Source organism: Sitophilus oryzae, unplaced genomic scaffold, assembly GCF_002938485.1.
Source record: "Sitophilus oryzae breed Bouriz unplaced genomic scaffold, Soryzae_2.0 scaffold_1502_pilon_pilon, whole genome shotgun sequence".
Lineage (NCBI taxonomy): Eukaryota > Metazoa > Arthropoda > Insecta > Coleoptera > Curculionidae > Sitophilus > Sitophilus oryzae.
The window spans coordinates 398,801-425,952 of NW_022146173.1; the positions used below are offsets into that span (position 1 = coordinate 398,801).

The 27,152-nt window shown below is 31.2% G+C and overlaps 2 protein-coding genes across 4 annotated transcripts in view; both read right to left on the reverse strand.

The window, feature by feature from the left end:
• The window catches only part of LOC115878202 (zinc finger protein 271-like), a 50,750-nt gene extending 39,839 nt beyond the window's left edge, over window positions 1–10,911 (reverse strand). Inside the window, exons 1-3 of one of the 2 annotated variants that reach the window (XM_030894615.1) lie at window positions 10,448–10,911; window positions 6,820–7,008; window positions 6,526–6,732 (exon numbers count right to left, since the gene is read on the reverse strand). In XM_030894615.1, the coding sequence (XP_030750475.1) occupies window positions 6,526–6,732; window positions 6,820–7,008; window positions 10,448–10,504 (453 nt within the window). In that variant the 5' untranslated portion in view covers window positions 10,505–10,911. The remainder of the gene's footprint in view (window positions 1–6,525; window positions 6,733–6,819; window positions 7,009–10,447) is intronic. The other variant, XM_030894614.1, reaches the window with a different exon arrangement.
• A 5,162-nt stretch (window positions 10,912–16,073) lies between these two features.
• The window catches only part of LOC115878200 (intraflagellar transport protein 140 homolog), a 109,924-nt gene continuing 98,845 nt past the window's right edge, over window positions 16,074–27,152 (reverse strand). For both annotated transcript variants that reach the window (XM_030894613.1, XM_030894612.1), the window contains exons 16-19: window positions 23,980–24,174; window positions 20,883–21,101; window positions 18,663–18,861; window positions 16,074–16,722 (exon numbers count right to left, since the gene is read on the reverse strand). In XM_030894613.1, coding sequence (XP_030750473.1) covers window positions 16,397–16,722; window positions 18,663–18,861; window positions 20,883–21,101; window positions 23,980–24,174 — 939 coding nt within the window. In that variant the 3' untranslated portion in view covers window positions 16,074–16,396. The remainder of the gene's footprint in view (window positions 16,723–18,662; window positions 18,862–20,882; window positions 21,102–23,979; window positions 24,175–27,152) is intronic.

The window sequence follows — 27,152 nt, forward strand, 5'->3', positions numbered from 1 at the left end:
TAAGTTGTAAGGACTAGTTTCTGTAATAAAATAATTTCCATTTATAATTTTCTTCATTTTTCGATATTACTTTTATAAATTTAATGTAGAATCAATGGAATAATAGATATCCATTTTCAATTTTAAAATTAAATAAATTGTCTCACAAAATAATTTAGAATTACAAATGTACCATTTGCGTAACGTACGTCAAAATACTTGTTTTAACTCTTGTTTACACGACAACGCAACGGCAGACGTAACGTAAGTTTCTGCGTTACGTGTCGAGAGATACGTATACGTATTGTGCCTTGCTTTAACTGTCTATAAAAATATATAATTTAGTTAATTTAAGTGAATTTCATAAATGATCGGTTTACTACTACGTATGTATATTATATAGTCACCTTACTATGAAAAAGTTGTTCCACTCAATTTTTGCCGAGATCTACCGCACGCTACACAACCAACTATTTTAGAGTCTTTTTCGATAAATCGCGCGATAGTGTCACTGTTAATTTAAGCTCTGCCACAATTTCCATCTAGATTTACTACCTTTATACAACTATCAGTAGTAGAATAAATAATAAATAACATAAAATAAGCTTCCCTAAAGACTGACAAATCCACAAAATTTCAAATCAAATTCAAATGTGTCAAATGAATCGTCAAACAGAACTGTCAAGGATCCCCACCCTAGAGAGCTTTTATGGTGGCTTTTCCGCCCACCATGCATGAATACATGGATAGCATTATGCTCCTTCCTTATAGCTTCTTATTCAAAGAAAAATCCAGTCACTATTCTTTACACTAATTTTCCACGATAGGATTAAAAGACACTAAATAATAATATCACAAAAATATAAATAAATAAAAATAAAATACATATACACATACACATTTCTAAAAGTTTTATTTCACATTTTTTATATATATTTTAAGTCAATTCTTTCTCTAAACGTTTTTTGAAATTTAAGCAATTGTTTTCTTTTAACCGCACGATTTTACAAACTAAACACCATATGTTGTCTATTTGAAAATATCTATTCCAGAATCAGTCAACAAGAGTTCATCATTTATCCAGAACCAGAAAATTATGAATTATTACCTACACAAATTTCGCGCTGAATCTCAAACCCTCGGCTACGACAAAGCTACGGCAACTAAAACTATTTTTTTTTTCGATATTAAAAATTTAAATATTGATTTATATTGCCTAAACCAAACATTATACGCGATACGCGATAAACGATACAAAAACCTAGGTTGTTTTGAGTTTTTATAAACACAATTTAAGTTTTTATAAACACCCAATCTGCCCAAAGGGCAAAATTTTTCCAGCAATATGACTGAATTCCTATATTTATATAGAAATAATGCACTGGATATTTCTTAATCAACTATATTGATTCTCGACTAATAAACAATATTACAAATTACAATAAGAACACGCTGGGGTTTTTTAGACAAAGACAAAAACCGCTACTTTTTATATCGTCTGTCAGTAAACTATCAAATACAAGTGTATATAAAGTTGCCTACCTTACAAATTTTAGAAGTGTCTATTGGGAGCTTTGAATAAGAAGACTAAGGAAGGAGCATATCAAAAATCTTAGGTACACCGCGATGGGCCTCAAATATGGCCGACTTAAATTCCGGTTTATCAGTGTCGTTCTAATTTTATTTAAAAAATGTAAAACTATGATGTAAGAATTGGAGCGTAAGGGTAGACTCAATAATTTGTTGTTTTATTTTTACGTTGTGAATAAATGTTGGTAGTTATGAAAATTGTTATAAAATATATAATTCTATTAAAAATAGATAAGTTATAATAAGTATTTATTAACACAAACATCCGATACGCTACTGAAGCAGGTAAGTCAAATTAACGTATCTAAATTCTTTGACATCTAATCTTTGACAAGTAATAAATAAAAGCTAAAATGCAAGAAAAAATATATAATTTAGTTAATTTAAGTGAATTTCATAAATGATCGGTTTGCTACACGTATGTATATTATATAGTCACTTACTAGCGAAAAAGTTGTTCCATTATTTCACTCAATTTTGCCGAAGGATCTACCGCACGCTACACAACCAACTATTTTAGAGTCTTTTTCGATAAATCACTTGATAGTGTCACTGTTAATTTAAGTTCGGCCACAATTTCCATCTAGATTTACTACCTTTATACAATTATCAGTAGTAGAATAAATAATAAATAACATAAAATAAGCTCCATAAAGACTGATAAATCCACAAAATTTCAAATCAAATTCAAATGTGTCAAATGAATCGTCAAACAGAACTGTCAAGGATCCCCACCCTAGAGAGCTTTTATGGTGCCTTTTCCGCCCACCATGCATGAATACATGGATAGCATTATGCTCCTTCCTTAGTCTTCTTATTCAAAGATTGGGAGCAGGGTTCGGAAGTAGTTAATTAAGACGTAATTTACCTGATTAACTACGTGTAGTTTTTCTTCAAAAACTACTTCTTTTCCTGTTCATTAACTACATGAAAACTACGTTAATAAACTATGTATTGATATTATGAATAATTTTCTCCTTTGTATATGAGGGTGTAATAGAGGTAACTTGTGATGTAAATATTATATTTAAAGCCATATTTCTTCTGGTTTCTTAAATACATTATGTGTTTTTAAAGATTCAACTTATTATAACCTCACCTCAAACCTTTGATATTTGAAAGTTACATACATATGTTACATAAACTACACCCTCTACATAAACTACATTAACTACATGTAATGTAGTTTATGTAGTTTTTAAAAGTAACATGTAGTTTTCCGAACCCTGATTGGGAGACTTTCATCATTGATACTACGCATACGCAGGTAGCAGATGTTGCCATATTTCTATAAATACTATTTATATTTATTTTATATTTTTTCTAACCTTGTTTTTTCTAATCTCTTTTTCACTGAAGTTGACTGAGTCATTGAAGGACAGTTAAATATTTATAAATGTTTAGAAGGCTGCTTTGTATCTTTTCCTACTGAAAGGTCTTTTAGCGCATCTTCAAAAGCAGCATGGAGTTATGATATCTGATATCATTCTACTCGATTTTCTCATATTTCAGGTAAATATAGCAACAGTATTTTTGGTACAGTAACAATACAAATTCTATGATTAATTTTATAGATTTTTAGATTTACATTGACGAATATCAAAATTCCAATGATGTGAATTATGTGTAAAATAGAGGAAAGATACTTAATGGAGATTGTGAAGTAAGGTATTGTAATCGGATCATAATATTATCATTCATATACTTTTTGTTTTAAATCTATGAATATTATATCTGAATTATCATGTCATTACATCCAAGCGGTTTAATTTTTTATTTATTTGCAGGCAATATATTCATTTTATTATTTCTGACTTATGTATTAAACTACTCTAAATTTTGGTAAAATCTAGTAAAGAGGTAACATTAAATAACTATAGTCTGTGAAACGAATAACTTTGAATTTGACAGTTCCCGCGCGCTTTTCTAGTGTTAATTTTATTAGGTTAGCAACTTGCGGCCATGCTGACGCAATGCCGTCTCTAATAGAACAGCCCCGGAGTGAGATTTATGACGTCACGCTAGTTAAATACTACGGATTAATAAATATGTTGTAGAATACATGGAAAAAATTTCCTCGTATTTTTTGGTTCGTATTTTAAAACTGATATAGTTTACATGAAATATACATAATATACAGTTAATAACTTTTTTAATAATATTAATTCATTTATTATTTATTGTTTTTTGTTTATTTTTAATATTTTTGTTTATTTTTTAAAATTATTATTCTTAACACTAACTATCTACATTGACTATGGCTGAAATCGTACTCCATCCTAACCTAAATCCCAAGAAAATCAAAAATTTTAGAATAATTTTACATATAAAATGACAGCGATCTTTATTTTATAGCCATCGCTGACGCCTTTTTTTCTATGATATTGTATTATTTGCAAATATAATTTTTCGAACATTGATACTTACCAAAATATACATATAAATTTTGTGAATGCAAATAATAATACATCACTATTAGTAGATATTGAATGTTTTTGTTAAATTAGATCGATTTTCAAACACCAAAATTTAAAATATATTTTACATTTTACCCATTATCTTACGTACCTATTCATTATTTTGTATATTGTAAAACATTTGCTGCATTTGAATGGTTTATGAATTTATTTGCCAAAGAGTATTTATTACTATAAAGAGAGGTATATATATTGTATTTATTAACTGTATATATATATATTTCATGTAAACTATATCATTTTAAAATACAAAACCAAAAATACGAGGGAATAATTATGTTTTCCATGTATTTTTACAACATATTATTAATCCTTAGTATCTAATTAGCGTGACGTCATAAATCTCGCTCCGTGGCTGTTTTTCTTTATTAGAGACGGCATTGGTTTTGATATTTAGAAATGCCAAACGCTGATGACATTTTACTTTTGGCAATTATGACATTTCGGGTTGATTTTTGCAAGAAGAGGAAGAACTGTCACTTGTTTTATTATTTTTCTTTTCTATTTCACGAAAGTAAAAAGAGTTACCTATCTGATTCGTTCAGGTACTCAATTTAAAGAATATCAGTAACTTTTCTGACAGAGGGATTTTATATTTGCCATATTGGTAAAAAATAACGGTCAAAATTCAAAGTTATTCATTTTATAGACTATACTTACGCAATCCACTTTAATTTATACAGAATCTTATAGCAGATATCAATGCGACAAAGGTAATAATATTTAAACATTCAACAGTTTATCTGGTGTGGTTATAATAATTCTTGTATCAATTTTTCTAAAACAGATCAAGTTACTGTATTAGAAAAATGTAGGAAAAAATGGCGATAGAGTTAATAAGCTTTGTTTTATCTTTTACTCTTTAGGAGGTCTATGTTGTAGAATACATTACAATATTTAATATTCTGTATTTTCATTGTTTTATTTTATGTAATTTCTTGTAAGTTGTCAAAATACCGCCAAGAAAATCTTGACAATATGGCGAAGTCTGTGGCGAAGTTTCTAATTTGAATGTAGGTATTAAATTTACATTATATGATGCAAAAAATCAAAATGTTTTAACAAGATACTTTTTATTATATTTTTTGTTTTAATACTCTACAATATTATTATGCTTTGTGGTGTGGAAAACAAATGTTAAGATATTTTAATATTTGCCATGATGTTTTATTACAAAATATGATTTATAAATCACAGATATATTAATTAAATATAATATTATATATTTTGTAGACATATTGGACAATTGGACATGACAAAGAATTAAGAAGCACGGCAATAAAGGTAGAACAAAAATAAGGCTAGAGAAGCAGCAGTCTAGTGTTGAGAATATCGAAAGCGCCAAAATTAGATGGATCATATAATAATGGATATTAAGGACAGAATTTGTCTGTTTATTTTTTTTAAATCATGTATAATTTAAATTTTGTAAAGTTGAGTTTCATCTTATTAAATAAATTACTTTTTCTTTTCAAATGTAGCCATCTATAGTGTTTTATTTGTGTCTAATTCTATTGATAATGAAATTAGAGCTATCTAAATCTATAATAAGATATGTTGCCATGAAATAAAAACACATCTCTCTCAAAAAAAGTTCTTTAATGTTTAATTTCATAGTTGGCATGAAAAAGGTAACTGTTTTTTTTAATATGTAAGTGAATTTCATCGTTCATCATTTCCAAGCCAACTCTGAATCCGTTTTTTATCATACATACTTAATTCACAAGAATTTGATGATTAAATACATATATTTTAATAAAGTAATTATAAATATATTTATTCAGATATCATTTTAGACCTACATATATGGTAAAAAATATTAGCTTATAATTTCTTATTTATTATTAAATTATAGTATTTTCATTTTCATATCTTTACATTCAAGTATCTATTTCTGTATTTTATTCTCATTCAAACCAATAAATTTATTTTAACAGATTTTATTGTTTTTTTTTTGTTTTAATTAATAGGTATAGGTAATGGTAATAATAAAATTATATTTCAAATTTCTATTTTAATAATGAAAAAGCAGAAAAAATAAAGTTTATAAAAAAAGTAAAACAAAAATAAAACTCTATAAAGAAAATTAGGTAATTACCGAAAATTAAATTATAATTATATATTAAAAAGGGAGATTTTGTGGGGTATAAAAAAGGATTTATTTATTATCTAATTTCAAAATAATACACATGCACAATTTGGCAACATCAACAGAAATTTGCTTACTGCGCATGCGTAGAACTCGGTTGAAATATACCTTATTAGCTTGTTGGCGTCACGAGCAGCGGCACTTGGAGTTTAATACGTGTAAAACACAGCGGGAACGAAGGACAAAATGAAATTTTGACCGGCAGTAGAGAAAATGGGCAAAATAAATTGTTTTCAAGCGAAAATTGGATAAACTGGGAATAGTATGAAAAAAAGTGATTTACAAAAAGTATAATTTAAATAAATTTTCCTAATGTTCTCCTGTACTTACTCTCACTTCCCGATTCATTTGGCTGTGATCAGGCTGAGACTGCGACTGCTGCTGAGGAATGGGATGAGAAGAATCCAGATGTATCGCTCCGGTAGGAATACCGATAGCTCCCTGAGAAATGCTGACAGGAATTTGTGCATGTTGCTGCAACAAAATCTGGGGATCGGCCTGTAACAGTCCGGCTGCATGCTGACTCAAAACACTGTCCTATAAACAAAAATAATACTCAATACAAACAGATATCGTTATCATTTTGACGATTTCAATGTTATTATCAATTATTATGACAGTTACTTGTGGAAGTTTCCCTTGGTTATCCCTCCCCGCTCCCGGAAGTCCGTAAACTGACACTTGAGGTATGGGACCAGGCAACAGGTTGGTTAACACCCAGTATTTGGCAACACTGCTAAGCGCCACTGCGTTCAAAGTGTTCACACGAAGATCTGTCGGGATGGTGGTAGGAGGTTGTCTCTGTGAAGATGCCTGAAATACAATACACATAATTTTAATAAATAAATTTATTTATATTTTATAAATAAATTTACAAGGAATTCACTCTGTATTGGACAATGGACCTACCGGGTGCGTCTCAAAAGTGGCTCACCCCTATAACTTTTTTATTTTTTCAGATAAAAGAACCAGATCTGATATGTTAGTATATGACTTAAATTAGGATTGACTGAGGTATTCCATTGTTTTCGGCCACTTTCTGTTTCACCGGAAATGACTACAACTTTTGATTTTTAAATGGCACCCTCGGTATTTTTTAACTTTATTTGATAAAAAAATGAAATTCTGAATAGAATGCCATATCGTATGTCAACTTTTGATATTCTCGCTTAATAAAAAATTGTATTTTAGATTTCAATCTAGAGTGCCATGGCTATGTTAAAAACACTAATTTGTAATCAAGAAGCCTTGGAAAAATAGATTTGATCGTCTAACGTTTTTAGTGTCTTATCCTGGCCGGTTAAAAGATACCCAAATCATATTGTTAATCATATCTCAATTTTTTCAAATGGAACGAGGGTGGCTCATTAGCATATTTGGAAAAAACATTTCTTTATGAATAATTTGATACCACACACTTGGTAGTTCGACTCAAATTGTCGTTATGAACTGATTGTTACAATTTCAAATAAACAATATTTGAAAATGTCAAAAGATGACATATGATATGTCATTCTATTCAAAGTGTCATTTTCTATTAAATAAAGTAAAAAAATCCTAGGGTGCCATTTAAAAATCAAAAGTTGTAGTCATTTCCGGTGAAATAGGAAGTGACAGAAAACAATTGAATATGTCAATAAATCCTAATTTATGTCATATACTAACATATCAAATTTCGTTTTTCTAATTGAAAAAATAAAAAAGTTATAGGGGGTGAGCCACTTTTGAGATGCACTCGGTATAGATCTGGTAGATCGGTATAGATCTATAAGAAATTTGTGGATCTAGACTTAATTGACTATACAGAGTGTAAATGAATAAAAAAACATTTAAATGATTATTAAAAAATAAAAGATATGGTGCTTGTCAGATATAACACCCTCCGAATTTTATACTTTTTTTTATATCACTCGAAAGCATACATCGAAATAAGTATTCCAAGTCAAAAAAAAGTGTGGATGATCCATAATTTAATGAAAAAATAAACATCTAATTATTGCTACAACAGGCTACTTACTGTACGAAAACTCCTCCAAATTTTGTCGGCGTTGACAGATTCATTCATTTCTTCTTGAAGGTTCATTAAAAAAACACGTGCTGGTCGGAAGAAAACTCGCGTTAAGAACAGATTATAAATTATTTTAAAATCAAAGAAAAGGCGATCGTTTGAGGAATTGCTCCTACACATAGCTGATATTTTGCCTACGAGATTTGACTATTTATAGCTACAAAGTTGCACGAAAGAGTTTTGATTGCGTTGGTTTCAACTTCTTTTGGGGGTTAATCTGTTGTTTTTTTATATTTTAATATGAATCTGAGTGTTTTCAATGTCTTGATTAACAAAGTTATAATCTGTTCTTATCGTGACAGCGCTACTGTATAAGGATTTGTTCGTCCGGCGACCGGCACGTAAAATCAAGTGAAAGCAATCAGATTCGTATTAAAATAAAAAACAAAACAAAAGATTAACACCCCCACGAAAAGGTTGAAACCAAAGCAATCAAAACTCTTTCGGTTCCAACTCTTTTTTGTATCATGTAACGTACCGTATGATCGAAAGAAAACGGCGTCAGCCATGGCTATGAAATGAACATCGCTGTCATTTTATATGTAAAATTATATGGGGAATGTCATCGATCGTCATTTCAAGCCAAATGGACGCCGATTTTTTTTTCGATCATACGGTATTATATATCAACCACAAACAAAGAAATAGCTTTTGGCAACAATGCTTACACAGCTTACATCCTTAACAACAAATGGTGACAGACGGCTCCGGCAGCAAAGTTCGAATCGAAAGAGTAAATCCACAGGAGTAAATCGATCAGGCAAATATTACAAAGATATCCAGCAACTCTGTTTTTGATTTATGACTTATTAATGATTCTCAATGATTAAGTCTGACGTTTATATTAATAAAAATGCATATATAATCGTCATATTTTACAATAATTACACGCTTATACAACTTCACCATAACCTAAAATGCACTTTTAATTTATTTATTTTTCAATAAATTGTGGTTCATCCGCAATTTTTTTTTGCTTAAAATTCTTATTTAAGTGTATGCTTTCGACTGATATATAAATAAATGCCAAATTCGGAGGGTGTTATATCTGACAAGCACCAAAGATATTTTTCATAAAAAAATTACAAAGTTACTTATTTCTTTATACAGAGTGGACTAAATCACATTTTCACTTCAATCACAAAAAAATTGAATGACGGATTAGACGCGATGACGTATGACAGACAGGTGCAACAAATTCACGTCTATTGCCTATTTTTAAGAAGTTAATGCCATACAACATGAGACACCCTGTATATTTTTTCAAAATTTTGGGGGTCTAAACCGGTCTAAACAACATATAAATTTTTGAAGTAAATACCTATTTATAATATCTGTTCAGTTCAAATAAAATATTGTACAGGTGGCAAACATTAATTTCTAATGCTTGTAAGTCATTTACTAAATGATAGAACATTTATTAAACACACCAAACCATAAGACAGTTTTTAATGATCCGCAGCATTTTAAACAAAATACTAACGATACATCACTATTTTTAAGTGTTATTTTTGGAAGATCTAACTTTCAAAACAAATAGTATGCCTATATTGAATTTTAAAACAAAAAAGTAATAGGTATACACAAGATAAAACATTACAAATTTTCAAACACCCTCAAAATTATCTACTGCATTACAATACTCGACAAACAAAAAACAACATTAGCATTCCTATGTGTTATCAAGGAAATAAAGATTATTTCTATTAATAAAATAGCATATTTTATTCTTAAATCTTTCAGTACTAATCAACAGTACAAGACTTTTATTTGCACTAAATTAAAATTAACATTTTATGAAACAAAATTCTGAAATATTTTTATTAAACACTGCCAAAAAGTTTCTATTTTCCAAGTAACACCTATAAATTAGCGCAATAAAAGATATTTAAAGCTCAATGAAATATTTACAAGCATTTCCCTTTAAATTCAACAAAAACAAAGAAACAAATTTTTAGAACAGTTAAATTAATTACGAGTTGCCTACTTTCAATTATGTGTCATCAATTAAAGTCTAATTTAACACCTGGAAAAAATGTAGATTTTAATTTGTTATGGACTGGCAAATTCTATAATATCTTATCCACCCTGTATTAATTTGTTTACGAACATCAGTAAACACAAAAAACAAATGTTTGACAATTGTTTATTTTTCAATCAGGCAATGGCGCACGGCGTACTTACATCGTTATTTGCCGAGCCGTGAGCTCCCTGGATAGTGTTTGGATTTTCGTTATTCATGATATACTAAACAATTTCGCACAAAATAACCATATCATGTTCGAAACAGTCTTGTATATTTAAAGGTGGGTATTTTTAAATACAAAAATTTAACGTCAAATTATTTCCGTCTCGTGTACTGCTACGGCATCGGGGGGACGCGAGAGGTAGCCATTACAAAACTTAACAACTCGTTTTTCGCCTTTTTAAAGCCCACAAATCGATCCGCAAGCTCGGTATTATCATAACGCGACGGCCGCGATTCGTTTAACCATTTTCCGGTATCCGTTTATCACATATTTCGCTATAAATTTAATAAATTCGTATAAAGTCTGGAGATGAAGCGGGGCGCCGCAAACTTATAAACAGAGAAAATCAACATGGCGGATTCTGACAGTGCGATCGTGCGATTTGAAATAAACAAAGGAAATTTTTTAAAATCTCAAAATTTGAGTTTTACGCACCTCAAGGCAAATAATACGTGTTATTTTAATGTTATTCTCTTAAAATAATTAGTATAAAAATTATTTTAATTTGATAATTGCCATTTAAAATTTAAATTTGACCAATCCCTCCTATTTTTTCATGGCCCCGCCTACTACCTACGTCGATAGACTTCCATTTTGGCGCGAATATTTAAAATTTAAGATTATTTGTTGATTTTCTTATAAAATTGTTTAAAAAATACTGAAATATTATAAATAATTAATTAGTTATTGTATAAATAAAGCAAATCAATATTTAAAATATAACGCTATTCTGTTAACAACTCGTAAAATTTATTATCATAATATATGTATTTTTTGCAAAATTTATTGTTTTTTATTACTACTGTTTATATTAAAACTAGTAAAATTTGTTTGTATATTTATATAAGAACTATGATTTTTTCTTCTTTGCTAAATAAATCCGTACGAAAAAAAAACAGCATCAGAGATGGCTTACAATTGAAAATTGCTATCATCCTTGTTTAAGACCATTATTTTATATGTAAAATTATCTAGGGAAATGTCACCCATCGAAGCCAACTGGTCGCCATTTTTTTCGATCTTATGGTACCTTTTTCTAAGTACCATATGATGATACGAAAAAAAACGGCGTCAGAGTTGGCTTGGAAATGAAGATCGTGGTCACTTTCTGTGTAATGTATATGGCATACGTCATAGATCGTAATTTCAAAGCCAATCTGACACTGTTCCTTTTCTATAATATGATATAATCATAAAAATAGTCAATAGAAATAAAACAACATACTAAACTAATATTAATTTATTTATTTAAAGGTTATTTTTTAACAGATAAAAAATAAAACAATTCAAAATATCGATATACGATCGAGAAAAAACGGCGTCAGCGATGGCTATGAAATGAAGATCGCTGTCAAAATTATATGGGGAATGTCATCGCTAGTCATTTCCGAGCCAACTAGACGCTATTTTTTTTTCCATCATACGGTACAAAGATGCGGTTTTCGTATCACTGATACATTTTATGAAACTAAAGATGCTAAAGTAAACGCCACGAATGTTTGGGAGTGATTCATCGCTTGATGAAGTTAGAATCGACACGCGCGCTATCATTTTTACATTAAAAACGTTAATTTTTACCGCAGACGTAGGTTTTTAAGGGCCCGGTCTAATCATCCGCCTACGCTCCTCCTACTTATTCTAAAATGTTAGCGTGATTGTCATAGACGATACTATATCGCGTTTCTTTGATTGATTCGTTTTTGTGCGTCAGTCCATTGGTGTGCTTCCAGTGCGACCAATGGGACATTCCAGTTTATATTTATAACCAAATATATGTTTTGACAAGACTTTGACAGTTAAAACAACAAATTACAACAGATTATATATTAATTATTATATGACTTAAAACACCACGGCACTGGAATTAAGTTTTATGTGACCTTGAACAGATTAGTTCACATGATAGCGACCGATGAATCACTCCCAAACATTCGTGGCGTTTACTATACACATATATTTGTCCATCTTAGTTCCTGAAATACCGCGGGTGCGTCTCAAAAGTCACTCATCCCTATCTTTTTTATTTTTTCAAATAAAAAATCGAAATTTGGTATGTTAGTATATGACATAAATTAAGATTGATTGGCGTGTTCAATTGTTTTCGGTCACTTCCTGTTTCGCCTCAAATGACTACAACTTTTAATTTTTAAATGGCATCCTCGGTATTTCTTTTATTTTATTCGATAGAAAATGACACTCTGAATAGAATGTCATATATCATATGTCAACTTTTGACATTTTCGTATATGGTTTATTTGAAATTGTAACATACGGTTTACAACGATAATTTGGCTCGAAATATCAAGTGTGTGGTACTAAATTATTCGTAAAAAATGCTTTTTGTAAATATGCTAATGAGCCACCTTCGTTTCATTTGAAAAAATTGAGATATGATTAAAAATACGATTTGAGCATCTTTTAACATCCCAAGACAAGACACGGAAAACATCAGACGATGAAACCTATTTTTCCAAGGCTCCTTGATTAAAAATGAGTGTTTTTAACACAGCCATGGCACTCTAGATTGAAATTTAAAATACGATTTTTAAGCCAAAATGTCAAAATTTGACATATGATATGTCGTTCTATTCAGGGTGTCATTTTCTATCGAACAAGGTTGACTCAGCCTTAAAATGAGTACTTGGGATTCACAATCTTGAGGTAATAATAGGCGGTTGAAGCGTAGTGCTAGCTACATTACCGTCCTTGTATGCTGAACAGCTCTAGCATGGCAAGCTGTATCTTGCTACTCCCAAGGCGTTACACGCTATATACGGGAGCTATTATTAATTTTATATAAGGTAAAAAAATACTGAGAAAATTGTAGTAATTTCCGGTGAAACAGGAAGTGACCGAAAACAATGAATGAATACGTCAATCAATCCTAATATGTATGTTATGTCATATACTAACATACCACATCTCCTTTTTTATCTGAAAAAATAAAAAGTTATAGCGGTGAGCCACTTCTAAGGTAGGCGCACACTGACCAGCGCCGCACTCGCCGCACGAATCGCACTTTTTTTCCTTGTCGCGCACACTGAGCCGTACCGAACGCGCCGCATTATTCGCTATTTTGTTTCTTTTTGCCCCTACTACACCCGTATTTGCCAATCGAATTTCTCATCAGTCGCTTCCACAGTCCTGTCTGCGGTTGAGAAACGTGTTTTTTAATATTTCTCGACAATGATTGACAACGAACAAGAAATAATTATAAGCTCCTTGCTAATAGAAGAAGAAGAAATCACGAGAAAGAATCGAAAGTTATAGGTTCACAATATTTGCAAAAATCCACATTATTTCCATATTTAATTATCGAGGATGAACCAAAAATGTTTGAATATGAGCCATGAAATTTGCGAACTTTCTTAGCATATTGAATTTCGAATCTCCTCTTCGGCTACCTACGTAGAGTGGAAGGAATTGCGTGTGACGTCAGCAGCACTAGCCGCATTTATCGAAAATCATTCTGGCCCAACAATGCTGGCCGCATTTTCGTCGATGCGATTCGTGCGGCTCTGGCTAGTGTGCGCACCTTCATTGAAAGTATATAACACCCTTGTAACACAAACAATATTTTTCTTCGATAGAATTCAGTAGTGTAACTATTTTTTCGCTGGAAGCTGTAATTCTTGAAATATGACCCCAATTTACGTTTTTAAAATGGGATATCCTGAATATTAGATAAAAAAGACTATTACGATAAGGTTAACAACTTAATCGATAATGGCCCCTACATAAATTTGAAAAAGAATCCCTTGTCTAAGATGGTAGCAGACGTTAAAAAAACTCTAAAAGAATGTAACACCCTTATTGATCTTTCTTTAAAGAGGAAATTGCAAGTATCCAATCCCTCATTACCAAAATTGTATGCTTTGCCAAAAATTCATAAGCCGGACAAGTCTATGCGCCCAATTGTTCGGCTGTAGGTTCTCCGACTTATAATTTGGCAAAATGATTATCAAGGGAGTTCGAAAATTTACCTGATCATGAACCTTCTTTCTCAGTTAAAAATAATATTGAATTCATTAACAAAATTAAAGATATAACATTGCATGAAGGTGAAATTTTGGTCTACTTTGATGTATCTTCGTTGTTCCCAAGTGTTCCAATTCCACATATTTTAGGCTACTTAAAGGAATTACTGAACGCAAATGGTCTCGACAACAAAACTGTGAGTGAATATATTGAGCTTACATCGTTATGTATGAAACAAAATTGTTTTCAATTTAATAACAACTTTTTTGAACAGCGGGAAGGTACAGAAATGGGTAATCCATTGTCTCCATTTTTGGCTAATTTATTCATGAGCAGGTTTGAAGTGGAGGCTAAGAATCAGTTTGGGTATTTTCCAAGAGTATGGTTTAGGTATGTGGATGATATTTTTGCTGTTTTTGACACACATTCAGACACTATAGATAATTTTATTTCTAAGTTAAATAATCGTTTTCCTTCCATTAAATTTACGCATGAAATTGAGAACAACGACAGATTACCATTTCTAGATGTATTAGTTATTAGAAATACTAATAATTGCCTGGCATTTGATATCTATAGGAAAAATACGACCACACGCAGATATATTCCTAATGAATCACATCATAGTGTTGAACATAAAATGGCTAGTTTAAATTTCTTAGTTCATAGGTTACTTAGTTTCCCACTTTCCAACGAAAGATATGAAATAGAAAGAGATTACATTAGGAATGTAGCTGAGTGTAATGGATATTCTCCTTTACTAGTTGATAAATTAATTAGAAAACGTAGGTATAGGTTAATGATTTCTGAAAATTCGACTTTTCAAGTGGAGAAAGATACGTCTAAATATTTTTCGATACCGTTTGATAGAGAGTTATCCCGTGTCTAAAAGGAATTTTTAAGAATGTCAATTATAAACTTGTGTATAGTGCTAATAATAAATTACAGCAATTATTAGGTAATCCAAAAGATAAAACACCTCCACTGGAAAGGTCGGGTATTTATGAAATTTCTTCTAAAGATTGTAATCAGAAATATGTTGGGCAAACTAGAAGATCAATATTAACTAGATTTAAAGAACATTTAGCTCAGATAAGATATGGTAGACCGGATAAATCTTGCGTTGCCGAACATATTGTTGATAAAGAACATTGTATGGATCTTAATAATTTAAAATTAATTAAACAAGTCTCAAATTACAGGCAATTAGATGCATATGAAAGCATCAGAATTAATAAATGTAAAGATAGTATGAACAGAGACAGATAGTAACAACAAAGACAATTCCTTCAAGTTCTTCGTTCCTACTACTCTAGTGGCGGAAATCTAACTGTTACGCTCAGTGGGCTCTGACTCGCTTGGCTAGATTTTGCCACGCCCACTCGGTGCCCACTGAGCGAGTATATAAACGCTTAACTTGTAGATTGTACTTTAGTTTATAATCATCTGCTGATGATGCTAACATGGTTAGCGAAACGCGCGTCCAGTGTAAAAGTAAAAGTGTTTTGGTGTATTGTGGTGATTTAGTGTTTTTATTTTGCTGTATAACACCAAAGGTTCCAACCCTCAACTGTAATCCTGTATATTATTTTTTATTTTTATTTGCCCTATTTATGAGCTTTCTAAAAACATAATATATTCTATATTCTATACTTAAATTCATAAACAATGTCAAATTTTAGGTATTGGCTATTCCACGCTAGTTACTGTGTGTGAATTATTGCACAAGTGTATCAAAAATATCACTAACTCTGATGGAGAGTGTTACCCAAAAGGTGCACAAGTTCATTTTCAGTGCAGTTTAATAAGATAACACGATGAAAATAAAAACTATCTGGTTAAGGAACCATTTTTCCATTTTTTTTTTTGGTAAAAAATTAACAAGCACCATTAACCACATGTTTTTTTAGCTTTCCAACACTTCATCTATCACATCTTCTGTACTATCTTGAGAGGACATTTTGGGGACCACAGGAATGAAAGTACTCAGCGGCACCTCAAGCCCTTTGGCCAGAACTTCCAGTATTTCTTTATTCACATAATACGTTAAAGGCGTTTTGTTCTCTTTGCTGGACAGGAACTGTTTCAGTTCAAATATGATCTGCTGGGCTTCGGTGTAGTTGCCTAACTTCACGCAGTTTTGTATCATTAAACCGTAGATGTCACCTCGACGTATCGAGGATTCTAGTTCTTGGCCTCCCATGACTAACAGTTGGCGACATTGTGTCATTCCTAAGACATACAGAAATAAAAATTAATCCAGCCCCTTAAAAAATTATAGAGTGTGGCGCACCTCATTCGCCTCGGTTGATTATACGGAAACGGAAACATGTAGAAACAAAATATTTTACGGGTATATGTGGGGAGGCAATGTGCACAATTTAAAATTATTTTGGAATATATAGGGTGTTTCAGAACTAAGATCCATACCAAAGTTGTATTTTTTCTTACGGAACACCCGGTATTTTATTTCATTTTTCGATTCTTGGGCCCAAAAAAGATGTTTATTATAAGGGTTAAATATGTTTAAAATCTTTGGTTTCTGAGATATTTAAAGATATTTAAATTTGCATGCTACAATAGAATAGATTATTAACACCCTGTACATTACTTTTCAGAATTAATTCTTGTGCTGATTTTAAAGGTAGAGAAATAAACTTCACAGAAAAAATGTTACTGCTTCCTTAAATTTATACAGGAGTATCAAAAATTGCTGATCTATTTTAAGAATTTATTTTACATAAAAACTTCGTTATTCCAAACCAAACACCCTGTATTTTTTTAAATAAATCGGAGCAGATTCAAATGCTCTTTCAAATTTATATTAGGGTTTCCTATACCTATCTAGCTCAGATTTTGAAAAAGAGCAATTTTTCAATAAAATGACAACCAAGAAGGCTAGTGTCGTCATTGCAAGTTTCCAGTGACAGTTAGTAGCTATTTTCAAAATCGAAACTAGTTTATGGGCTTTTTTAAATTTATACCGGTTGGTTTTATTTAATTTACCTACAATAGTTTAATAAATAATATTTATTATTCTATTAAGAAAAACGGAAGAGTAGTTCTTTGGATTCATATATGGATTTTCTATAAAAGAGCCAATTACGTCAGATTCATTTTCTTCGCTTCCAACGACAGGTGTCTGCCTAATAGTAATAGGTTTTTTATATACCACACTACCAGCTCTACGAAATAGAAAAAGTAGTTTTTCAAAGGAACATTTATCAGGAAGATTCCTATTTGGATATCTTTGAGCATAAGCCCTTGAGACCAAGAAGCAATTTTCCTCACAAATTAAAATCACTAGTAACATATCTATTCGTTCCGCCATGCCAGCAGATACTGCTTTATTTTTCTTGATAAAATAATGAATACTTACTTATTAAACTATTGTATGTACATTTAAGTAAACTGTTATAAATTATGAATAATAATGTCCATAAACTAATGTCGACTTTGAAAATAGTTACTTAAACTGTCACTAGAAAATGTCCATAGCGACATAAGCCATCTTGATTGCAATTTTATTTAAAAATCGCTTTTTATTCAAAATCTGAGCTAGGCAGGTATAGATAACCCTATTATAGTTTGAAAGAGCATTTGAATCTGATTCGATTTATTTAAAAAAATACAGGGTGTTGAATTTGAAATAATGAAGTTTTTATATAAAATATATCCTTAAAATGATCAGCAACTTTTGGTAGCCCTGTATAAATTTAAGGAAGCAATAGCATTTTTCAGTAAAGTTTATTTCTCTACCTTTAAACTCAGCATAAGAACTAATTCTGAAAAGTAATGTATAGGTTGTTAATAATCTATTCTATTGTAGCATGAAAATTTAAATATCTTTAAATATCTCAAAAACTAAAGATTTTAAACATATTTAACCCTGAAAATAAAGGCCTTTTTTTGGGCCCAAGAATCCAAAAATGAAATAAAATACCATAAGAAAAAATATAACTTTGGTATGGATCTTAGTTCTGAAACACCCTGTATATTTCAAAATAATTTTAAATTGTGCACATTGTCTCCCCACATATACCTGTAAAATATATTGTTTCTACATCTTTCCGTTTTCGTATATTCAACCGAGGCGAATGAGGTGTGCCACCCTGTATACAGGGATCTTTGGCAACTACAATAGAATATTTATTTCTATTGATGTCACTCACCAGCTTGGGTATCTCCTCTTTCAAACAGCTTTTTAATGTCAACAATCTTCTTGACCATACTGAGTCTCTGTTGCACTATCTCCATTGCTCTCTGTATATGGGCCGGTTCTTTTGAGCTTGTTATCTTTTGCAAACACCTAGATGCTTCGGTGAGAGCACCAAAAGCTTTCTCGTAGTTTTGAAATTCGTCAATTTCAACCTAAAAGAATTTTAGAAAGGATGAACTTCCACTGTCTTTATTTTTTTTTAATTTATATATGTCGTAGTCTCATAGTGTATTCCGTCTTTTCATGAAGAGCCTAGTCACTTAACGAAAAAAACTAACCTAACAACATAACTAGCCTGCTAACCTAACAGACGCTTCATGAAGTGACTATAGGATCTTCACGAAAAGACGGAATACACTATGTCACTACGACATATACAAGGTGGTCCAGGGTGGAAGTTTCCGGAAGACGGTTCTTCAGGAAACTTCGGCAGCATATTCTGCGGATAAAAATAAGTAAAAAAGTTCCTATAAATATATGTTCTAAAATACTTAGTTTCTGAGATAGAGGGTGTAGAATTTTCATTTTTATTTCGAGATTTTTTCCAAATAATTTATGAAGTAACGTCAAGATTTGGATAAAAATTGGTGTCTGGGAGTTTTTTGAAATGAAAAATTTGATTTTGATGTCAATATAACTCCTACTCGTTGAGGGCTACATACTTTTTAACTGGATTGAAGAGAACTTTTCGTCCGTACCTGTATAAAACTACTGAGTAAAAAAATATACATTTACGATGTTTTTTACGTAAAAAAGGTCTCTTGGTAAAAATCGCTGCGAGTTATGGTTCTCGAGATATTTGGAATCGAAATTATCAATATCTGTCATTATTGACATAAATTAAACATGTTGACTAAATGAATCGGTCATTTCAGAAACAACACGAGTCAAAAATTACAGTTTTGAGATATTCATGACTCATGTGGTTTCTGAAGGAATCCGGTATTTTCATAGGCTGCAGTACATTAAGTTAAGCCAAGACTGGTGTTGTTTCTGCACACAATGGTGCGTTTGCGTATAAAAAGAAGATTATTGTGGAAATATCAATTTCAGAAAAAAATGACTCATGTTGTTTCTGAAATGACCGATTCAAATAGTTATTAGACTGAAATCATAAATTTGAAATGTTTTTGTGTCAAAAGTTCGACAGAAACTGTTTTATCATCATTTTTTCGCAGAAGAATTTATAATTAATCTGAAAAAATAAAAATTTCACAAATTTATTATTTTAGTTAAATAACTATCTACTCAACGTATTTATTTTTTATCAATAATGACAACATGTACTGAATATTTCCATTTTACATACCATTACCAAGAGACATTTTTAACGTAAAAAGTCACAGAAATGTTTATTTTTTCACTCAGTACTTTTATACAGGTACGGACGAGAGAAAAGTTGTTACTCTTCAAAACAGTTAAAACACAGGTAGGTGGCGCCCTCTACAAACAGAAGTCATATAGACATCAAATCGAATTTCTCATGTCAAAAAATTCCCATATACCAATTTTCATCCAAATATTGACGTTACTTCAGAATTTATTTGGAAAAAATTGAAATAAAAATAAAACTTCTATACCCTGTATCTCCAAAACTAAGCATTTTAGGACATACATGTATACGAACTTTTTTACTTATTTTTATCTGTAGAATATACCGTTGAAGTTTCCAGAATACAGTTCGGATCACCCTGTATACTACGATATTACCAGAGTAAGTGGATCCACGAGTAGCGACAGAAACCGTCGGCTCTTTTAATGTGGTGGGACCAAATTTTCTTTCTCTACCTTTTGACGTGTTTGACAGATAGACTACCTATTTAACTGCTCAACTTATGAAGTTGTCCTATAAACATGGTATACACTGCTCATAATTTGAAGTGGAATTAATTATAAAGTTTTATACATATTTTTTTTAGTTTTGTTTAATCCCTATTTCTAAATTTGAATGTATAAAATATCTTACAGCTAATAAATAATTTAAAAAAATGATTCATTGCCTGAGGCATACTTGAAATAGAGTATATAGAGATATTTGATAAATGGCAACAGTGGCAACTTCGCTTCTTCATATGACAGATAGACTACTTATTTCGCGCAGCCGCAAAGAAAATTGAAAATGGGACTGTCGCTACTCGTCGATTTACTTACTCTGATATTATGCTATCCTTACCTGTGCACAGGCAACATAAAAATTCGCCAACAGATCTTGCGCTTTTCCTTTGGAATAAAACGTTATAATGTTGCGTAAGATTTCCGGTTGGTTTTGCCAATCGAGAGATTGCAAATAGTTCGCCGCCATTATATAAATCTCTTTTTGTCTCGATATACCAGCGAAAAATATTATTTTCTCCGTGTCTCCCGATTTTAACAAGGCCTTCATCGCTTGTATCTGAAAAAAAGTATGTTTTACCCAATACTATGCTTAAATAGCATACGATCAAGAAAAAAAAGCGTCAAAGGCGACTGGGAATGATAATCGATGATAATTTTGGCCATGGTCAAGCCCTAGAGGTCATTTATTTGGTGAAACTTCTTTACGCCTGCTGCACAGTGGTTCCCCTTAATTAGCTGCGCGGTCATAACTGTTACATATCTAGATATAGCTTAACTACACATTTGTTAATAGAAATTGATAACAAATGCTTAATAAATGTATATAAAAAACTTCATGTAACATGTATTAAAAAAATTGGGCCCAGTTTGTGTGATTTGCATTTTAAGTTAAACCAAACTATTCGGAAAGGTATACAGATTATGTTTGCACATATGTACAGTGTGTCCCATTTTGGTTGAAATCATAGGGTATCTCCGTTATTAGTGAAGATAGAAGGGTGCGGTTTGCACAAACCTGTCCCACTTTTTCGTCAAACGGAAGATGCTGCAAACAAAATTTTCATAGCCCTCTTCATTTCTGAGCTACAGGGTCTTTTCAAAAATTTTGCAATTTGGGACACCCCCTGTATCTCTGTTATTGTTAAAGGTATCGAGAAGGCGAAAACTGCTTATTGTAGAACTTTTTACGTAGAATACAGTGGCGTAGTCTGTTTTTCTACCAAAAAAATATTTTTGAAAATATGAACTAAAGTTATGTTTTTTCAAACGGAACACCCTGTATATTTATAAATCATATGATCTGTTTTGCTATGAGCTTCTCAAAAATATATATCACTCTATATTTATTTTTACTATTTACTGCAATATTTAAAATATATCATTTTCTTATTAGTAGGCCGTGATAAATAACAAAAAATCAAAATGGTATTTACTAAAATAGTCATACACATATTAAAATTTATCTGGGATTGATATATTTTACTTTCGAAATAACTGTTACCACTGAAACTGTGAATATATTTTTCTTTTTTTATAACGGGATGGGTTTGCAAATATCTAAATCTTGAATTATTAAAGCATTTTTCAGGTGTTCGAAATTGTTGTAGTGCCCACGATATATTTCGTATTTCGAAAATCCTCAAAATCAGAAATCGAGAACGACGAAATCCGGGAATCGAGGAGGCTATCAATATGTGTTCATTGGTTCCAATTCATTGATTTGAAAAATAATAATTTAACAGTATTCTAATATTTCCATAGTTATGTGGGGGAATGTTCCCCATCTTGCTGAAAGTATATTTGACGTAAATTAGCTAAAGGAATATCTAAAATTTCCGATACGATAGATTAGTCTTACGTATACACGTATTCCAAGATTTACAAATAGCGGTAGAGACTTAAGTTTCCCTAATATATAAAGAATTTATTAGCGGCTCCCAAAATAAAACAAAAGACAGATAGGAGTATACTTTTAATAATTCTTTAGATTCTTTTATTATCAATCATGGCCTACTAATAAATATGATCTTTTAATAAAAACTTTTAAATATTGCAGTAAAAAGTGAAAATAAATATAGAGTGATATATATTTTTGAGAAGCTTATGGCAAGACAGATCATATGATTTATAAATATACAGGGTGATCCATTATTTAGTTCATATTTTCAAAAATATTTTTTTGGTAGAAAAACAGACTACGCCACTGTATTCTACGTAAGAAGTTCTACAATAAACAGTTTTCACCTTCTCGATAGCTTTAACAATAATAGAGATACAGGAAGGTGACCCAAATTGCAAAACTTTCAAAAAGACCCTGTAGCTCGGAAACGAAGAGGGCTATGAAAATTTTGTTTACGGCATCTTCCGTTTGACAAAGAAGTGAGACAGGTTTGTGCAAACCGCACCCTTCTATCTTCACTAATAACGGAGATACCGTATGATTTCAACCGAAATGGGACACCCTGTACATGTTTTTTCATATTGAAGAGGTCACATTTATTTTAAATGTTGAAAAAATAAAAGAGACAGTTGTTTCATTGTATAAATACAATTTTATTGTAAATTGATATACAGTGTGTCCACGAAATAAGTTGACACGAAGAGGAAAAAATAAGTTACTTTTATTTTAAGACAAACAGTCATCTTTAACCACCCGGTATAAGATCCGGCGGCAATTCGCGGCAGCCAGTGGCAATTAATTTATATGCAACATACTTTAAGCAAAAAGTATTACCATGCTGTTTAAGAGGATTTGAAAGGGAAAGTAGTCATAAAGAGTAACAAGCAAAAATGTAAAAATACTATTTTTGTTGCCTTCAAATAAATTGCCATAAACTAATATTACTTAGGTTTAATTAAGCGCAAAAAAAAAACAGTTCTTTTTACCTCTTTTTCGAACGTCCATTACAGAAAAGGCAACAGCTATTAACAATTTTAATAAAATAAGTAATTAATTGGCGTTATCTGAAAACTGTTAATGTCAGCTTGATACCAGTAGCAAAAATGTGACATTTCTAATAGAAAAAGCGCTACACTAGGCTTACTTGATTTTGTTATTTATTATGTATCGTTTACAGGGGAATATAAGAAAAGTATTAGCAACAGTTTCATGAAAACATTTTGAAATTAATATTTCTAAGTAATGACCTATCTGGGAACCACTGTGCGCTGGGAGTAAAAATTCAAAGCCGTGACCGTGACACAAGACGCGAGACGAATAGTGGCAAGGATAGACTACGGCTTAGAAAAAATCATTCGATTTAGATGAAATTTGGTATGTCGATACATTGGACCAAGGCTAACTTGACCGTGTACGACACGTGTCAAACTGTGACAGTTTTGACGTAAAAAACTTCAAAAGTTGATGTCATCGATTGTCATTCCCCCGCTGTCTTTGACACCGTTCGATCATACGGTACTTATAAATATTGTACCTTATCTCCAGACTGTGTAAATTTCTTAGTGGCCAAATGGTAATCTCCCTGTAGCATAAGACTTTCCGCTAAAGTTTTCAACACGCTTACGCGTAACTCTTCATCTATACAGTCCTTTTCTGGCGTTAATTTTTCAGTTAAATCTTCCGTTAACTGAACGTTGTGGTTTATACACAGTTGTATAGCTTCCCTGTACTGAAATAAATAAATAGTTATTATACAGGGTGACGGATTAGTTAACTTAACAAATATCATTTGGTGAATGTATATATAGTAATCGCAAAACAATTTCCGATGCACGTGATCGACTTTGAGTGACAAGCGATGGCGACAGCGCTGCCAGATTGTGATCGATTTATGAGAGGAATCTTAATTTAAGAGTGACAAACAATATATTTATTGTCTCGTTTTTTAAAGATTTTTACGTTTTATTTTTAATTTAATGACTAATATTTTAGTAATTAATTGATTTATTTGTTTTATAGCTTATTTTACTTGTTACATATTGGCAAAAACTAGTCCATTATGAAGATTATTCTAAGCGTGATTATGAGTTATTTATTTATTTATTGATGTACAGGGTGTCCCACTAAGAATAGCTCTCGGCTGTATCTTGGAAAGTATTAGTCGTAGGGCCTACGGAAAAAGATATTTATAACTAAAGGGGCTATGAGATATTGCTGGAAATTATTTTGAAGTTTGTAAAACGGCCGCTAGAGGGCGCAACTGATATGGAAAATAAGAAAATAGGATTTTTACAGGATTTTGCCTAAATAATGGGTACTATAAATAATATTTTCATAATCTTCAGTATATTTTGGGATTTTTTTTGTTAGAACCATTTTCCCCTATCTGCTAAAATAAAATGGTGGGGGAAGGTTAGATCTGTCTTTATTTAAATATTAATAACTCTGGACTGAATGGTCGGAATCCAACAAGCGAGGGCTCGTTTAAAAGAGCGTTTCTTACTCTATATTACACCATAAAAATAATAATAAGGTTTTGAACGTAGGTGCTAGACGGCGCTTTATTACAATTTAACAAACATAGCGCGCTTTTTCAAAAATATTAAATAAACAAGGGTAATAGTAAAGAGTAGTAAAAGCTTAAAAAGTCACCGCATCTTGATATCTTCTTTCAAACCGAAGATATTAGCAAAATTATAATAAATACCAAAAAATAAGCCCTTAATTACCTTATTTTTACAACACGGTATTAGTAGCCCTCTTGATTATGCCCATTCTTATCAAAAAAAAAGATAGAAACAGTTTATTTTAAAATCGAAGAAATACCTGAATACCATAATACCAGATGTATTAATATCTAATAATTAAGATATTAATAACAGTGAACAAGAAACGATGATTCAGTGAAGTCATGGTAAGCTTTGGAAAAAAGTTGCTTTTGACGTAATAGTATAAACGTCAAATTGTTATTAGATCAACATTTTGATAGTCTTACAGTGTTTTTTTATCTTTTAATTGCTCTTTCAAAATGCCTGTATTATTTGAACTAGTTGAAGTTGTGTTCGCATTTTGAAAAAAACAATCAAAAGATAAAAAACGCTGCTAAGACTATCAATATGTTGATCTAATAACAATTTGACGTGTATACTATTACGTCAAAAGCAACTTTTCCAAAGCCTACCATGACTTCACTGAATCATCGTTTCTTGTTCACTGTTATTAATATCTTAATTATTAGATATTAATACCTCTGGTATTATGGTATTCTGGTATTTTGTTCGATTTTAAAATAAACTAACTGTTTCTATCTTATTTTTTGTTAGAATGGACATAATCAAGAGGGCTACTGATACCGTGTTGTAAAAATAAGGTAATTAAAGGCTTATTTTTTGGTATTTATTATAATTTTGCTAATATCTTCGGTTTGAAAGAAGATATCAAGATGCGGTTTTCGCTGACTTTTTAAGCTTTTTACTACTCTTTACGATCAGCTAAAATTACATGCATTTAATTTTTAAAAAAAAAATTAAAAAACGCGCAATGCTTGTTAAATTGTAAGACAACGCCCCCTAGCGTCTACGTTCAAAAGCTTATTATTACTGTTTATATGGTGTAATATAGAGTAAGCAACGCTCTTTAAAACGAGCCCTCGCTTGTTGGATTCCGACCATTCAGTCCAGAGTTATTAATATTTAAATAAAAACAGATCTAATCTTCCCCCACTACTTTATTTTGGTAGATAGGGAAAAATGGCTCCAACAAAAAATATTCAAAATTTACTGAAGATTATGAGGCTATTACTTATAGTACACCTTATCTAGGCAAAATTGTGTAAAAACTCCATTTTCCTATTTTTTGTTGCAGTTGCGTCCCCTAGCGGTCGTTCTACAAACTTGAAAATAATTTCCAGCAATTGCTCATAGACTCTTTAGTTATAGATATTTTTTTCCGCAGCACCTACGGCTAATACTTTCCGAAATACAGCCGAGAGCTATTCTTAGTGGGACACCCTGTACAATTTTTAAAAAAGACTATGAAAATAGGCAAAAAACGAGAATTACGCACAAAGATTCAACAACAACACGATATTATACAAAATAATAACTGACATTAGGATAATTGTCAAATAATAAACGACAACCTTGCTGAAAACGGCGCAATGTGACCAATACAGCGGTAATAAAATTCGGTTTAAACTAATTTTTGCAGCTTTAATCTAAATAAGATATCCGTTACAATCATTTGCTCTATAAAGTAAAATGAAGAGCTGCTTGGTATCTTAAATTATACAAAAAATTTAAACATTTTTGCCAAAATTTCATTTAGACAGGTTTATAGACTTTAGTGTCAATGTCAATAGTGTAATTGTCGACAACATGAGAGAAATTACTGTAGCTGATTTTCGTAGTAGAACTCCACATATGACTTTTAACATGAAAAAATCTTTCGAAAAGAGAATAATAACCTCCAACCCACAGTTCCGGCGCATGCGTATTGGAACGGCAGAACAAAGTAATGCTTCAATATAGCTTGGTTACCAAAGCAGCGTATAGCTCCGTGGTTGAGGCTGTCGCTTCGGGAATGACGGGTCATTGGATCGATTCCCGAGATATACTCTGCTTTTTTGCCATTTATTTCACTAAAAAAGTTTTTTTTTTTTGAGTCAACTATGGATGGGTTTATAAATATATATATATATATATATAT